This window comes from Diabrotica virgifera, chromosome 9 (assembly GCF_917563875.1).
Source record: "Diabrotica virgifera virgifera chromosome 9, PGI_DIABVI_V3a".
Lineage (NCBI taxonomy): Eukaryota > Metazoa > Arthropoda > Insecta > Coleoptera > Chrysomelidae > Diabrotica > Diabrotica virgifera.
Window position 1 is genome coordinate 172,552,286 of NC_065451.1, and position 15,557 is coordinate 172,567,842.

At 32.5% G+C, this 15,557-nt stretch overlaps 1 protein-coding gene across 1 annotated transcript in view; it reads right to left on the reverse strand.

The window, feature by feature from the left end:
• LOC126892115 (anaphase-promoting complex subunit 5) overlaps window positions 1–15,557 on the reverse strand; it is a 68,049-nt gene that overhangs the window by 31,572 nt on the left and 20,920 nt on the right. The window contains exons 5-6 of the mRNA XM_050661589.1: window positions 14,258–14,439; window positions 4,611–4,854 (exon numbers count right to left, since the gene is read on the reverse strand). Coding sequence (XP_050517546.1) covers window positions 4,611–4,854; window positions 14,258–14,439 — 426 coding nt within the window. The remainder of the gene's footprint in view (window positions 1–4,610; window positions 4,855–14,257; window positions 14,440–15,557) is intronic.

Sequence of the window (15,557 nt, forward strand, 5' to 3'; positions counted from 1 at the left end):
TTATCTTATACCGATAAGAGCTATGAGAGTGTCCAGCGGGTCGCAGGTGTCTTTTTTCTGCGTAAGCAGAATTGATCGGAAAAGTAGATGGAACGAAATGTTGAGATCTGCTTGTTTGTTTGTTTTTGTGATTGGGTGAGCTGTTTTTGGTGACACCAGGGAGTTCAACCCGAGGCGTAATTTGCAACTTCTTATTGGTTAAGATTTAATTGATTGAATGTTTTAAATCTGTAACTGGTCGTGGGATTGTCGATGTGAAAGATCGTGTGATGATTTTGGAAAGGACGTTTTGGTCGAGGAATCTGGTCGAAGTTAGAATCTGAAGAGAGCAGGCAGTTCTGTTAGGTCCGTAATCAAGTTCAGTTCTGTTAGGTCCGTCGTCAAGTTCAGTTCTGTTAGGGCCGTCAACAAGTGAAGTTTAGTTTTGAGTTGCAGTTAGTTTCCAGTGAAGTTAAAATGTAGTTACAAGTTTCTCCGGCCGACTGGCTAAAGCTCTGAGAGTTTGGCTCAGCTCGGCACACATGGCGGACAGAGTACGTGAACTCCGGCAATTTTAGCTGTTGTTAGGCTATTGTCGATATTGTTTACCACTTTTGGCATCAGTTTTTTTACATGCAGTCAGATCCAGGGATTATGCAGAAGAAGGTTTCGTTTTGTGTTACTAGATTCAACACCCTAGTTAAAGCATGAAGTTTGCTTCCATTCTAATATTTTTTGATTCCGTTTAATGAACTATAAAACAAATCACTTTTAATTTTTGTTCGAGCAGAACTAATTTGTTTTTGAGAATGCAGAATGCATACAATGCTGAATTTTTCTATAAAGATTTTTCTATGAACTATGGTTTCATCAATTATGTACTGTTGCTGTATCAATCATTTAGAAAGTGACTTTAGTGAGGTGAAATCGCGCCTTGGACTTAACAACTACCAAAAAAAAACACGACAATGATTGTACAAGGTATAATTTTTTGTTATGTAGAACTTTTCTTTCATTTTTTTGTTTGGTAATCTCGATCTCAGTTTGTAACACCGTGAGATCACAGATTCGTAAATTCATTTTTTGTTCTAATAAATAAGGTTTGATTTTCAAAATACAAATTTATTATTTCTCTTTTCCTTCTCTCTTGTATCGTAAGAACAGTAAAGAATTGGCTGATTATAGTATAGAGTAGATAAGGTAAGTCACGATATATCTGTTTTCACGTAAAAGTATTTTACATATTTTTTATTTGACTATGCTTTTGTTTTATTTTGATTTAGCTATCTTTCTTTTACTATTTCTTATATTTGTATATTTTTGGTTCCCATAAGGTAACCAGTGGCGCCCAATATTTTATTTCTTTTTATTTGACATCCTTACTTTGATTTTCCTATTATTTTTATTTCTAAGCTAATAAGAGTATATTAATAACATCCTTTAAAAATCCAAACCCCTGGATCTCTCGAGACTTGAGCTACCGTGGACAATAATTGTTCTCCAAAGTGCATAACACGTCACATCTTTATAGGGTCAATCCAAGCCAAGTGGTCCGAAGGTGATTGCTTGACTATTTTTAAAATTTTTTATTTTTCTACCTTTTAAACTTCAGTCTATAGAGAGTAAAAAATTGCATTCATTTTATTTTAAAAAAATTTAGTATGCCGATGACGGCCATTTTTGTTGAAGCGTGTCGATCATTTTCACGGAAAACATGGATTCGCTCTTTAGCCAATATTTTTTCTGAGGTTTGTCCTAGAACAATAAATCAAAAACCAAATTTTTTAGAAAAGTATGCTCTAAAAAAACGGCCTATAGCATTATTTAATTTCATACTACCCTTAAGGCCTTAAATGAACCTCAAAGTTTGAAGAGGTAAACTGATAAAATTCCATTTTCAGCATTTTTTTAACAGCATAAGGCAAGCCGATAATGGTTTGTAATTTTTTTCTGCAAAAGACATACGTACGTACTTTAAATAAAAAAAGTTTGAGCTTTGAAACTCGAGTAAATTTTTTCAAAAAAAAACTCAAAAACGTAATTTTTTGAAAAATCTCAAAGTTTGACCCCTTATATCTCTGACGGGCACGGATGAAAAAATTTGAAATTTGGCTGAATATTAGCCCCTAGCAAGTAGAATAAGAATTAAAAATTTGGAGTTGCAGACTTACGTCATATATTAGTTACAGGCCTGAAAAAATGGTCAAAAATCAAAATGGTCAAAATTTGAGCGTTTGCGGACAGGGTAATTAAAATTCAAATAAACTGTCTAATGAAATAAAAATTAATCTATTTTCACCAGATTTCACAATGAATATAAATTTATACAGGATGGGCCAAAGAAAAGAGTCCACCTCGATATTTGGCAATAGTTACCTATTAGATTTTAAAGAAATGCCGAAATAGGTACATTTTTATTTTTATTATATTGCAACTTTTTGGGATATATTTCATACTACGTGACGTCATCCATCAAAGCGTGATGACGTAATCGATGATTTTTTTAAATGGGAATAGGGGTCTTGTGGCAACTGAAAATACACTGTACTGCTGTCAGAAAATAGAAAAAATGTTTATTTCACAAATAAACATTTCTTTTCGCTTAAATTAAATCACAAACAGCCTCTCACTTACCTCTTGACAGTTTGAACATTTAATTTAAACGAAAAGCAATGTTTACTTGCCAAATAATAATTTTTTTTCTATTTTATGACAGCAATAAAATGTATTTTGAGTTAAATAAACTCCATACATTCTACTTTTTGTGTCAATTAATTTAATTTAAAAATTATTTTTTGGCCACCCTGTATAAATAATTATATTATTGTTTATACTACTGAACAGAGAATTGAACAATCTTTCAAATGAGATAACATACGACCCCTATTACCATTAAAACAATAATCGATTACGTCATCACGCCCAGGTGGATGACGTCACTGACGATGACACGTCATGACGATGACACGTCATGGAGACGTATGAAATATATATAAAAAAATTGTAATTTAAAAATAAAAATCGACCTGTTTCGGCATTCCCTTAAAATCTAATGAGTGCCAAATATCAAGGTGAACTCTTTTCTTTGGCCCACTCTGTATAAATTTGTATTTATTGTGAAATCTGGTGAAAATATATTAATTTTTATTTCATTAGACAGTTTATTTGAATTTTAATTACCCTGCCCGCAAACGCTCAAATTTTGACCATTTTGATTTTTGACCATTTTTGCAGGCCTGTAACTCCTATATGCCGTAAGTCTGCAGCTCCAAATTTTTACTTATTACTCTACTTGCTAGGGGCTAATATTCAGCCAAATTTCAAATTTTTTCATCCGTGCCCATCAGAGATATAAGGGGTCAAACTTTGAGATTTTTCAAAAAATTACGTTTTTGAGTTATTTTTTGAAAAAATTTACTCAAGTCTCAAAGCTCAAACTTTTTTTATTTACAGTATGTACGTATGTCTTTTGCAGAAAAAAATTACAAACCATTATCGGCTTGCCTTATGCTGTTAAAAAAAATGCTGAAAATGGAATTTTATCAGTTTACCTCTTCAAACTTTGAGGTTAATTTAAGGCCTAAGGGTAGTATGAAGTTAAATAATGCCACAGGCATTTTCTAAAAAGTTTTGGTTTTTGATTTATTGTTCTAGGACAAACCTCAGTGAAAATATTGGCTAAAGAACGAAGACATGTTTTGCGTGAAAATGATCGATATGCTTATAAAAAATATCCGTCATCGGCAAACTAAATTTTTTAAAAATAAAATAAGTGGAATTCTGTACTCTCTATAGACTGAAGTTTAAGAGGTAGAAAATAAAAAATATTAAAAATAGTCAAGCAACCAACTTAATTTATATTGGACCACTTGGCATGGATTGACCTTATATGACATATCAACATCTTGTCAAATTTTTATTTTCCATCAATGTTTCACTGGCATTTGACGTGTTAATGTTATAATCTAGGTAGGTATGGCTTATTTAATGTGCACAAAAAAGCAAAAGAAATAAGCAACATACTTAAAAAACGAGTTTCCTATGTACTAGTTGACAATAACAACAAAATTATTGTAAATGAGAAATAATATTACCGAATTCTACTAAAATTGCACTGACTGCCCAGAAATTATGAAATTAGAGATAGAACACGCTATATAAAATACTAAAATTAGGAAAGCTTATGGTCCAGATGATACACCAATTGAGTTGCTGAAGCTAACACAAAAGTAGTAAGAAAATTGTTTATTGCAATTATAACTCATCTGCCGTTGGCGTTTTGGTAGTCGTTTATAAATTTCTAAAGTGAAAAGTGTGCTAAAAGTGCTGAAAGATGATGATATTCTGCGGTTGTTCTACACACCAGAATCAATCCAGGAATTGTACAAATTGAAAAGCCAAGAAATTTATTACCGCATACTCATTGAAACCATCTATCTGAATGATGAAAAGATCTGAAGCTTTTTTAGACTCAATTAAGAACAATTTGATATTGTTGAACACGCATTAAGCTGAACACAGCTTTATGATATGGTACAGCTTTAAGATAAAAATTTTCATAAATATAAAACAATGCCAGAAAGACACAACGTTTTATACCACATGTTATAAATAATTTTTGTTTGTCTTACCTCAAATATGGCGTAGGTTTTCCCCGTATTTAAGCATTCGTACTGTCCAAACGTTTGCAATCCTAGTGAAGCAGTGTAACTCAACTTCAATTCGGAACTCTTCAGTATACAATGGATGATCAGTTTGTCTTCGTTCACTGTAGTAAGTCGGTACAGCCAGGATAAAGCATGTTGAAGGCAAACATTGTCGTTCGCTTCTTGGGATATCTTGATAGATTCCCTAAGTGCTGCTAGAGCTTCTTCACTAAAAGATTTGTAATTGTATAGTACTGTGTTTAAATGTTAGCATAGAGTCAGTAACACACCGGGACCAGATGGAATACTGATAGAGGTTTTAAAAAATCTGGAAGAAGATAGACCTATCGCACTTCTGTTTTTGCTTAACTCTATATATGACAGGAATTATCCCTAAAGACTGGCTCAAATCAACTTTTGTTGCAATACCAAACTAGGCCAACATCAAGTATTGCAAATAATACAGAACAATTATTAGTTTATTCAGCCATGTGTTAAAGTTGTTCCTAAAAATCGTTCATTCATAGTTACTTATGATATAAGTGTTAAAAGTACACGTTTAAGGCACGCATGTGAAAGTTTGCAGAATGAGCGATAGCGAGTTTTGCAATTCACATGAGTGCCTTAAAAATGTACTTTTTAACACGCATATCATACAATATTTTTTCTACAAACATAATTACAGGGCAATATCTGCAAAAACTTTAACTTGAACTTGACTGACATTCCATTTTTATATTTTTTTGACAATACATCAAAATTGCCTATACAGTCAATACGAACTGCAGTGCCTTAAAACTTTTAAAGCACTAGTGCCTTAAAGTAGCATTTTTAACGCTCGTATGGAATGCTAAAAATTGCATTTTTACAAGGTTGTAGAAAAATAATATACCAAATGTGAAGAAAACATTGGCAAAAATATCAGTTTGATTTCAAGGGTAGTTTCGGTACAAGGGATGCCCTGTTTAGCATTCAGGTTCTTATACAGAGATGTCAGGATATGAATGTTGATGTATATGCCTGCTTTGTCGCCTATGAGAAGGCATTGTTCAACACGATAAGTTAATGGATATACTAAAAAAGACAGGCCTGGATGGACGATACATTCGAATAATAGCCAATTTGTACTGGAATCAAACAGCTGACATCAGAATTAACAACCAGACATCTGAAGAAATTCCTATTCTGAAAGGAGTTAGACAAGGTTGCGTGCTCTTCCCGCTTGTGTTTAATTTATATGCAGAAAAGATCTTCAGAGAAGAAGTAAAAGGCAAAACAGAGCGTATAATAGCCAATGAAATAGTCATCAACAATCTGAGATACGCTGATGACACAGTTCTGCTAGCAACAGACAAGGATAGTTTGCAGGCACTCCTACATTCAGTGACGGACCATAGCCAACAAATGGGTCTAAAAATAAACATAAAGAAAACCCAATGGATGGTCATAAGCAAAAATAAAAATATAGCTTTGGCAGATATTAGAATAATTGTAGACATGGTGCACAGAGTACAATCATACAAGTAGTTAGGCTGCTGGGTCAGTTAAAAATGGGACTTATTACAGGAAATCAAATGCAGAATACAGCAAGCGAGAACATCATTTAGGAAAATGCAAAATGTACTAACCAACAGAGAGCTAATAATTACTCTAAGAATACGCTTATTACGCTATGTGTTCACCATTTTGCTTTATGGAATGGAAGCATGGATCCTCACGAAAACAATGTGCAAGAGGATTGAGGCTTTTGAAATGTGGGCTTACCGCAGAATATTGAGGATATCGTGGAAGAACAGAGTAACAAATCAAGCGGTAATGCAGTGGCTAAGCTAAACAAAGATAGAGAATAGTGAATATGGGAGCGTTCAAGTATTACGTAACGCAGTTTGGGGGGAGGGGGGTCTTGTAAAACGTTACTGCTCGTTACATGGGGGGAGGGGGTTCGAACAGCGCGTTACGTAACATTATTTTTTTAACTTAAATAAAAAAAAAAACTACATAATTTCTTTTATGTTTTACATAGACCCCTGAATTGTATTATGTTGCACTAGGTCTACTGATTTTTCTATAACTGATTAATAAATTTTAAAACAAAAGATTTAATTAAAAGCTTACAAACCTTTTATCAAAAGTGTTCTTATTTGTATGTTGTGTTGCAGAGTATTTGGAGTAAATTTAGAACAAAACGTTCTTTTTGATTCTACTGATGCTTATAAATTAATCGATGGGACTACTAAATTTATCACTTTATTGATTTTCGAAAAAACTGACAACGATTTTAACAACGATTTGACATTAAAAACCCCCATTATAGCAGGTCAATAAAAAGAAAAAAGGCCTCAATTTTAGTTCCGCCGAAATCCACGAGATGTCATCATTGTGACTTAACATCTCCAGTCTGGATACACTTTGCACCGAAGATAAAAACTCGGCGACAGCTTCAATCTCCACAAGAAAATTACGGAAATTGGTGGTATCTTTAACAAAAAACAAGCCATTGATACAAATAATGCAGTTACTGCAGGTATACTGGAGACTGCAGTTAATATTCAACGGAAAGATCTAGGGCAAATGAGAAAATGGTAAGAAGAAATCGCATGTTGCTAAGAAAAGTGTAAGAAAATTTTTGTCAATTTTAAAATACTAATAGAAGAACCAGAAATGAATTTATATATTTTCAAAAAGCGTCAAATTAAAATTAAATAAATAATTTTTCCATGATCTACTAAAGTCTTTTTTGAAACAAAACGTTTTTCGAGATAATCAGCCGTGTGATGAATTACCGAAGTTATTTTTAACGTTTGCGTTAAAGTTAACATAACTATAACATATAACTATCTCCATAACACTATAAAACGTAAATTCGTAAAACGTTATGAGATGAGTTATTTCTTAGACGTTATAGGACGGAAGAAAATATTAAGTTGTCTAAAAAGAGAACCTTATGTAGAATCAGTACAAGTTGGAGCGAGAAAGAGAATCACGAGAAGTTGGTATACCTACATACCGGCTACCGATGACAGAACAGCTGTTCGCTGTTCGGTGTGGTTCGGTGGTGAATCGTAAAAGTAGATAGAAAGCAGTACTTATACTAAATTTACATTCAAGATGCAGTAGAAATAAACAAACCAAGACACCTTAAATGCTACTAGGAGCACTCCCGAATCATAATAATCTTAATTTAAAATGTATAAACTTTGGAAATCATGATTTGGGATTTACAATGTATATAGGTACAGCTGGTTCCAAAAAAAAAATGATACGACTCTTAAAGCGTATTTTGTAGAAAAATGAGCAGTGTATTTTGAAGGATAAATAATTATTATTATTTACATTCTGGCACTGTCACTACCAAATCTTAAAATTTGTCACATAACTTATTCTGTTCAACGTCAAAAAATGGCTGTTTGTTTGTTTATTTTATTATTTGTCTGTCATAATAAATATAATATAATGTCAGATCAATCATACACTGCTCAAAATGATCAAATCTTACTAAGAGTCGTATCAGTTTTTTTAGGAACCAGCTGTACATTGTAAATTACGATTCGGGAGTGAGAGAGAATATATGTTTATTGTCTAAGAAAAAATCTTGTTGACAAACACTGTTTAAGAGTTTTAAATAAATAATTTAAATTAAAATATGACTAAATATAAAATATAACACATAACACATTTACATTATATAACAACTACAAAATATGTAGTATTGTCAAAAATAAAAAACAAACAAACTACAAGCTGTAAAACTAAATCACAAACAATAATGACAAACAAATTGACAAAAAAAAAAAAAAATATACACAAGATCACAAATACATCAGCTCCAATGGTCCTCAAAAAATTCTGTCAGATCATCATAGGCCCTCTTAGCGAGCAGTCTATCTAATGAATTTCTAAACTTTCTAATAGTTTCCAAATTTTTTATTTCACTAGGTAGTTTATTAAAAATTTTGATGCCGTTAAAAATAAATGAGTCTTTGACTAGTGTGCTTCTAGGTGTAATCAAAGCTAAATTGCTAGCAAATCGTCCAGATCGATTATTATTTTCATATAGATGTTTATTCTTAAAAATAATGCTTGCCGTTTCCAAAATGAAAAGAGATACAAGTGTAAGGATACTGTGTTTAATAAATAAAGGTTTACACGTTTCTCTAGAATTTACCTGGCACAACAGGCGTACTGCCTTTTTTTGAAGCAAAAACACACTACTGAAAAGCTCCTGACTACACGCTCCCCAAAACTGAATTGCGAATCTAAGATGTGACTCTACCAGTGCAAAGTACACAGTTCTTGCTTGGGCAAAACCAAGCTCCCTTCTAGTCGACCGTATTGCATAGCATCCAGATGCAAGTTTTGAATTCAAGGCTTCAATATGCGATTTAAATTTAAGGTCAGGATCAATATTCATGCCAAGAAACCTGACGGACAGCTGAGGTTCAAGTTCCAGATGTAATTCAGGCATAACATGTTTAAAACACAGAAGCTTGGTTTTAGAAGTGTTTAATGTCAAAAAGTTCGCCGTGCACCAATTTTCAATCATTAAGAGTTCCCTACCTACAGATTGGCGTAAGACATTCAAATCTTTAGCATGCCATATAAGAGTGGTATCATCTGCATAAAGGGTGAAATGAGCAGATACATCAAGGTAGGCTAAATCGTTTATATATACCAAAAACAGAACTGGTCCCAATACCGAGCCTTGGGGCACTCCCCAAGTTACATTCATCAAGTCAGAGTCACAGTCTGTTCTAACAAACTGACTCCTACCCGACAAATATGACTCCATCCAACTCAGTGACTTATCTTTAATTCCGTAGTGTTTAAGCTTCTGCAGCAGCAAACCATGATTGACACAGTCAAAAGCCTTCGTCAAATCACAGAACACTGCCGCAACCATCTCGCCTAAATTAATATTATTGTAAGCTATCTCTAAAAAACTGAAAATCGCGTCGGTCGTGCCAGTGTTACCACGGAAACCAAACTGTTTCGGACTTAGTAGTTGGTTAACCTCTAAAAATTGTATTAATCTTGCTTTAACAATTTTCTCTATTATTTTTGCCAACGTAGGTATCAGAGAAATTGGCCTGTAATTGGAAGGGTTTATGTGATCTCCACCCTTGTGCAATGGAATTACAACATTTATCTTCAGGAAATCGGGAAATGTGCCAGCATTAAAACTATCATTAATTAAAATAGATAAAACATCCAAAGCAGAGTTTGGTAGATTATTGAAAACTCTTATAGAGATGTCATCATAACCCGAAGAGTTTTTGTTTCTGATTGATTTAAATATCTCTTTCAATTCCTCAACATTAGTATCATAAATTATGAAGGGACACATAACTTCTGTTTTCTTCAGATATGACAAAGGATCTGTACCATGTCTCAACTGTGCTGTTAAAGTTTCGGCTATGCTACAGTAAAATTCATTACAGTCATTTGGAAGTGGAGTGTGATGACTATTACCTGATCTGTGTTTACCCCTTAATTCATTTATTATAGACCAAGTTTCCCTAGTTACATTTGAGGAGTTTTCTATTCTATGCTTGTAGCAGTTTTCTTTTGCAGTTTTAATAACATTTCTGTATATCTTTTTATATTGATTATAATAGGTAACAAACCATTCATCTTGGTAATATTTTTTGATATAATGGAGCGATCTCATGGTTTTGCAGGAATTTTTAATGCCATTTGTAATCCAAGGTTTTCTATTTTTAATTTTAATCTTTTGTTTAGGAAAAGACCTTTCAAAAAATTCACATATTGTATTATGAAATGATTTAAATGGCTCAGACGATTGTGATAGGAGAGAATACCAGTCAAGACTCTCGCACTTTAATCTAAATTTACCAAAGTTAGATTTACTATACAGGCGACCAATTTTAAATTTATTTACACTATCTTTACCTTTACTAAATTTCTTAATTTTGATAGAAGCAACAACTGCCTTATGGTCTGACAGATTGGGGTCAAATACAGTGCTCCTAATAGCAATTAACGTGTCTTGGTTTGTGTATTTCCACTGCATATTGATTGTAAATTTAGTATAAAACGCTTGGATTTGGATGTTTATAAATAGAAATTTCAATTTGTATCTCTCGATTTGATTTTTGTATAATTTTTAAAATTGCATTACCATTCTAGATTTAAATTATTAGCTTTCTTTTTCATTTTTATTATTGTTTTAATTTTATTACCTACGTGTTTTTAATTGTTATCTTAGGTCTATGTTTTTGATAATTTTGTGCTGTTTTATATTTGATATTAAATTTGATTTATTAAAAATAAAATGCCGCACAAGGTCCTGGGACAACCTGAAGCAGCGTTCTACGTTAAATATTTACTTGATTTCTATCTAACAACAAACCAAAACATAAACCTAACTTTACAATCCTTAACATAACTACAGAATTATCTCATAACTTGAGGTTTAACGTCGCGTTATAAAGTGACAGTTGATATATCAGATAACTCAAGAACTGTCAAGAAATACCGCAAATAGTTAAGATAAATATGATACATCACACCAATTCGAGGATTATAACTTAACTACAGGATAACTTTACGTTAACGATAGCTTCGGTCATCCTAGTCATCCATCACACGGCTGAATGACTCATTTTTTTTAATTTCTGATATGTTACAGTTTTCTTCGAGAAATCTCGAAATAATACGCTTTTACTCGGAAACCACGAAACAAAAGTCAAGTTCTTCCAGACTAAACAGCAATAACTACAGATTTATTACACTTTATTACACATATATTTATATTTATTTATATGTATTGAACTGTTAAGTGTATTTCCGTTCTATTATTTTGAAACTAAATAAACATTATTATTATTATTATTACTTTTTGGCAGATGTATAGTGGAAATATTGGTAAATATTCCGATAATAAGAGTAGCAACTCGAAATGTTACACTTTTACGGGGAGAACATGGAACTAAAGTTTACAACACTTCTAAAATAAAACGGTAGTAACTACAATTATAACACTTTTGTTCGGAAAATGCGGATACACCTGTTCCGAGGAATAGAGATTCTTGTGCCATCTAGGCAATAACGATCAAACTTAAATTATTTCGGTTTTCTTAGGGGATTAGTCCTGTCGCCAGGCAGGGTACAACGGCCTCCTTTATTCAGATGGACTTACCCAAGTTCTTTTTATGTTCTTTGACCCGTAGAACACGAATTTTTTGGGTAACTGTTGATCCGGATGTCGATAAGATTGTTATAAACAAAGAACTTGAGGAATTACATAACAGCGATTTTTCGCAAAATAAAACATTTTTTTTTTGTATTATTTGGGTCATTCGAAGCAAAAAATGTTCCTCCAAGTTTTTTCGTGGGATGCATAGCTTTCGAGATAAACGCGGTTGAACTTTCAAAAAATCGAAAAATTGCAATTTTTGAACCCGAATAACTTTTGATTAAAAAATAAAATAGCAATTCTGCTTACCGCATTTGAAAGTTCAAGTCAAATTACACCGGTCTTGATTATTTGCATTGCTATAAATTCATTTGTTTTATTGTCAAACGAAGCTATGGAGAAGAAGAAAACTTCCGAGTAGTAAAGATAGAAAAATAAAAGATGGTTTTGCTTGCTTTCGATTCAGAGGAATGCACAATCCTAGACGAATAAAAACGGAATGTGACTGCATATAGTAGAGTCCTTTTTGTTTTCTATATTCGTCGTCTGCTGTCATAAAAATTGTAAAAGTCGCAGATTAAGGATGTACCAGAAAGAACTTTCAACAAGAAAAGTTTCAGATTTAAAAAACTATTTACCATTTTTTTTATTATAATGATGAATTCTGAATCTGAAACTTTTCAGTTTGTTTCAGTTTGTTACTATATCGACGGGTTTTTGACAAAACATCGTAAGCATCAATTTTACGAAAATGGAATTTTTATCTTAAATGGTTCCTTACGATAGTTTACAGCTAATTCAAAATTATTTTTCCCATAATAACATCCTAAGTGTCTAAAATTCAATTTAATTTTTATCGTAACCACCGCATTTCAAGCTCATTTTGTGCCTTTGGTATCGTAAACGGCAAGGTAGTACCGACAGATTATAGTAAGCGCCATAGATTTTGTCGGTTACGTTTGCATGTTTGCCGCTTACGATAAGATTCAATGACCAAAATGACCGTTAGGAGGATTATTCGGTGTTATCTTAAATGTGTTAGAACTCAGTCAGTGCAAATTTTTTATTTCGCTAGAACAACTTAAAACGAAAATAGTGGTAGTTTTGATAAATCCTCTTATTCAATAGATGCGGTAAATTTTTAATACTTGTTTTTATGGTTTATTGTCTTTTTAATAGAATTTTAAGGCTTATTTACTAATTTGGTAATGACATAACCTATGTTTTTAGTTGTTCTTGTGCAAATATCACAAATATTATATTTGCAACAAACATATATCAACTTGTAGTAAGTTCATGAAACCTGAGAAAAATGTAGGGGAGTCAATATAGAACGACTATTGAAACATAGTTTTTAATTCCAAACAACTTTTTTTATTAACAATTTTCGATATTGATAAAGCTACTTTACTCTTGAACAAGATTCATATTTTTTGACATACCTCGTATGAAATTAATAAAATTTAATATCTAATAGTTTTTTAAACTGATCATAAAAAGTTTTCAATAAGTTCCAAGTTACGCAGACATACTGTATAAGAGCTCAAAAAAAGCTTGTTATTAAATGTATTTTAGGTTAGGTAAGTTGTATAGTCTCACCTCCCAAAAAAAAAGGTAAGTTGTATAGAAAAAGGTTTTGATGACTTTGTACAAACAGTTTTTTAACTGATATTTTTGGGTTATTGTATTAAATTTTTTTGTATCTTTCTTAATTTTCTCAAAAAGAAGTTGTTTATTTCATGTCTAAAGCAAAATAATTTAGTGCTTATTTTAAAGATTCTTATATTTAAGATATTTAAGCTTTAAAAAACACCTATAAAATTGTAATATCTGTTCAAACTTGAGTAAGTAATACCCTTTTAAGGTGGTAGTAATTCTGCAAAACTACGAAGTTCTCAAAAATTACATTTTTTGGGACGTCGTCGTATCATTTGAATTAAATTTTTGAGATTTTTTTGACTAGTACATCATTTAGTACAGTGTCACAGATTAATATACCTACGTATTAAATTTTATTTTTCTTTGTCGATTTTTATTATTAATAATATTTTTTCTGTTAAGATACTTACGTTATTTATGAATATTCATTTATAGATTGATACCTTGAAACTATCGTATGTTTATCTTAAGCGACAAGCTTCAGCTAAAATTACACAGATAAGGTCTGACAAAGTACCGTAGGTTACATAATTTAATAAAATAATGTTATATTACAGTTTTTTTCTTGAATTAATATTTTTTTATGTACTAATTTATCAGTTTCAAAATTTTAATTATATTAACCAAAAAGTCGGTAGAAGAAAAAGTCGTCTCCTGTAAAATGTGCGTTTTGTCTGTTACGATGTTTTGTCAATAACCCATCGATATTTCATGTTGTTTCATGTCACATAAAAATTTCGAACTTTGCTTTCGAGCAAATTTTTACAATTGTAGTATAAAATCCAAAATTTACAATTTTCTCAGTACGTATACTTACATGTGTCCAAAATGGTAGTGCAAAATTGCTAAATTTAGTGCAGCAAACCGATGTCTCTTGCTTTTTTCATCATTATAGCATTTAACATCTGGATCAACGTTTCTATCGAAGCAATGGAATAAACTATCAACTGATCCACAGTATTCATCCACACGTAGATAGTTCAAATAGGAAAGAAAATGCTAAAAAAGAAATCAACATCACAGATTTTGAAGAAGGCATAACAAGAATACAACTAGGCATATCAAAGAAATCGTATCGAAAAAATAGATCTGTAAATGATCAAGTGGTTAGAAGTAGGTAAAAAAGTGTCAAATGTCAATTAGACAATGAAAGAAACATGTGGTACATTCAGTTGATCTTAGCGGCTGGACAGCTGAGCGTTCAGGCGACACCGCTGGAAGTCAGCCGCTGAGAGATTTACTAAGCGGTCCCTATTACCGCTGGATACAAACACTAAGCCGCTTTGTGCTTACCGTCAGCCGCTGAGGTCGTCCGAACTCACCCATAGATAATAGGTAATCTACCAAGAGCAGAGGCGCAGCTACCGCCGTATCAGCCGTATCAATTATACGTCATCATCATCATCATCAATGGCGATACAACTCTTCGTGAGTCTTTGCCGCGTTTACTATTGCCTTCCATGTTTGTCGGTTGTCCAATATCAATAATTCATTATTCATATCCGATATTGAACAGTATATTTTTATCACCCCGTATATCACATGAGCCAATTTGTCATGGTATAATACATGTACGGGTTTTTAATTTAGTTCACGAATTGTAAATTGTAAACAATAATTCGGGCAATTGCACTTTAATTTGATGATCAAATATATTTCTTTGTTCTCAATATTTGTAAATATACTCAGCGCGTGGCTTGACACCAATACTAAGTGCCACCGCTGAGAAAGAATACACATTTAGAATCATTCTCAAGAATCACTTCAACCAGGCCAGAGGTGCCTTTAACTTCATTCACTATAATCAATATGTAGTAGCATTAGAATCTTCAACTAAACGTGTACAAGTAACAAGTCAAGTTCTCCCGGGGTAATTACCCTAGTGTCGGTGTTATAAATAAATTCTTTTATCGCTATTAGTGTTTCCCTTATCTGAAGAACAGCCTCCACTGAGCCCTAGGATTATACACGGTCCTGTGCCACTAATTCCCATTAGTCCTGTCGCCAGGGGGGGGGTACAACGGCCTCCTTAATTCAGATGGACTTACCCAAGTTTTTTTTATATATTTTGACCCGCAGAATACGAATTTTTTGGGTAACAGTTGATCCGGATGTCG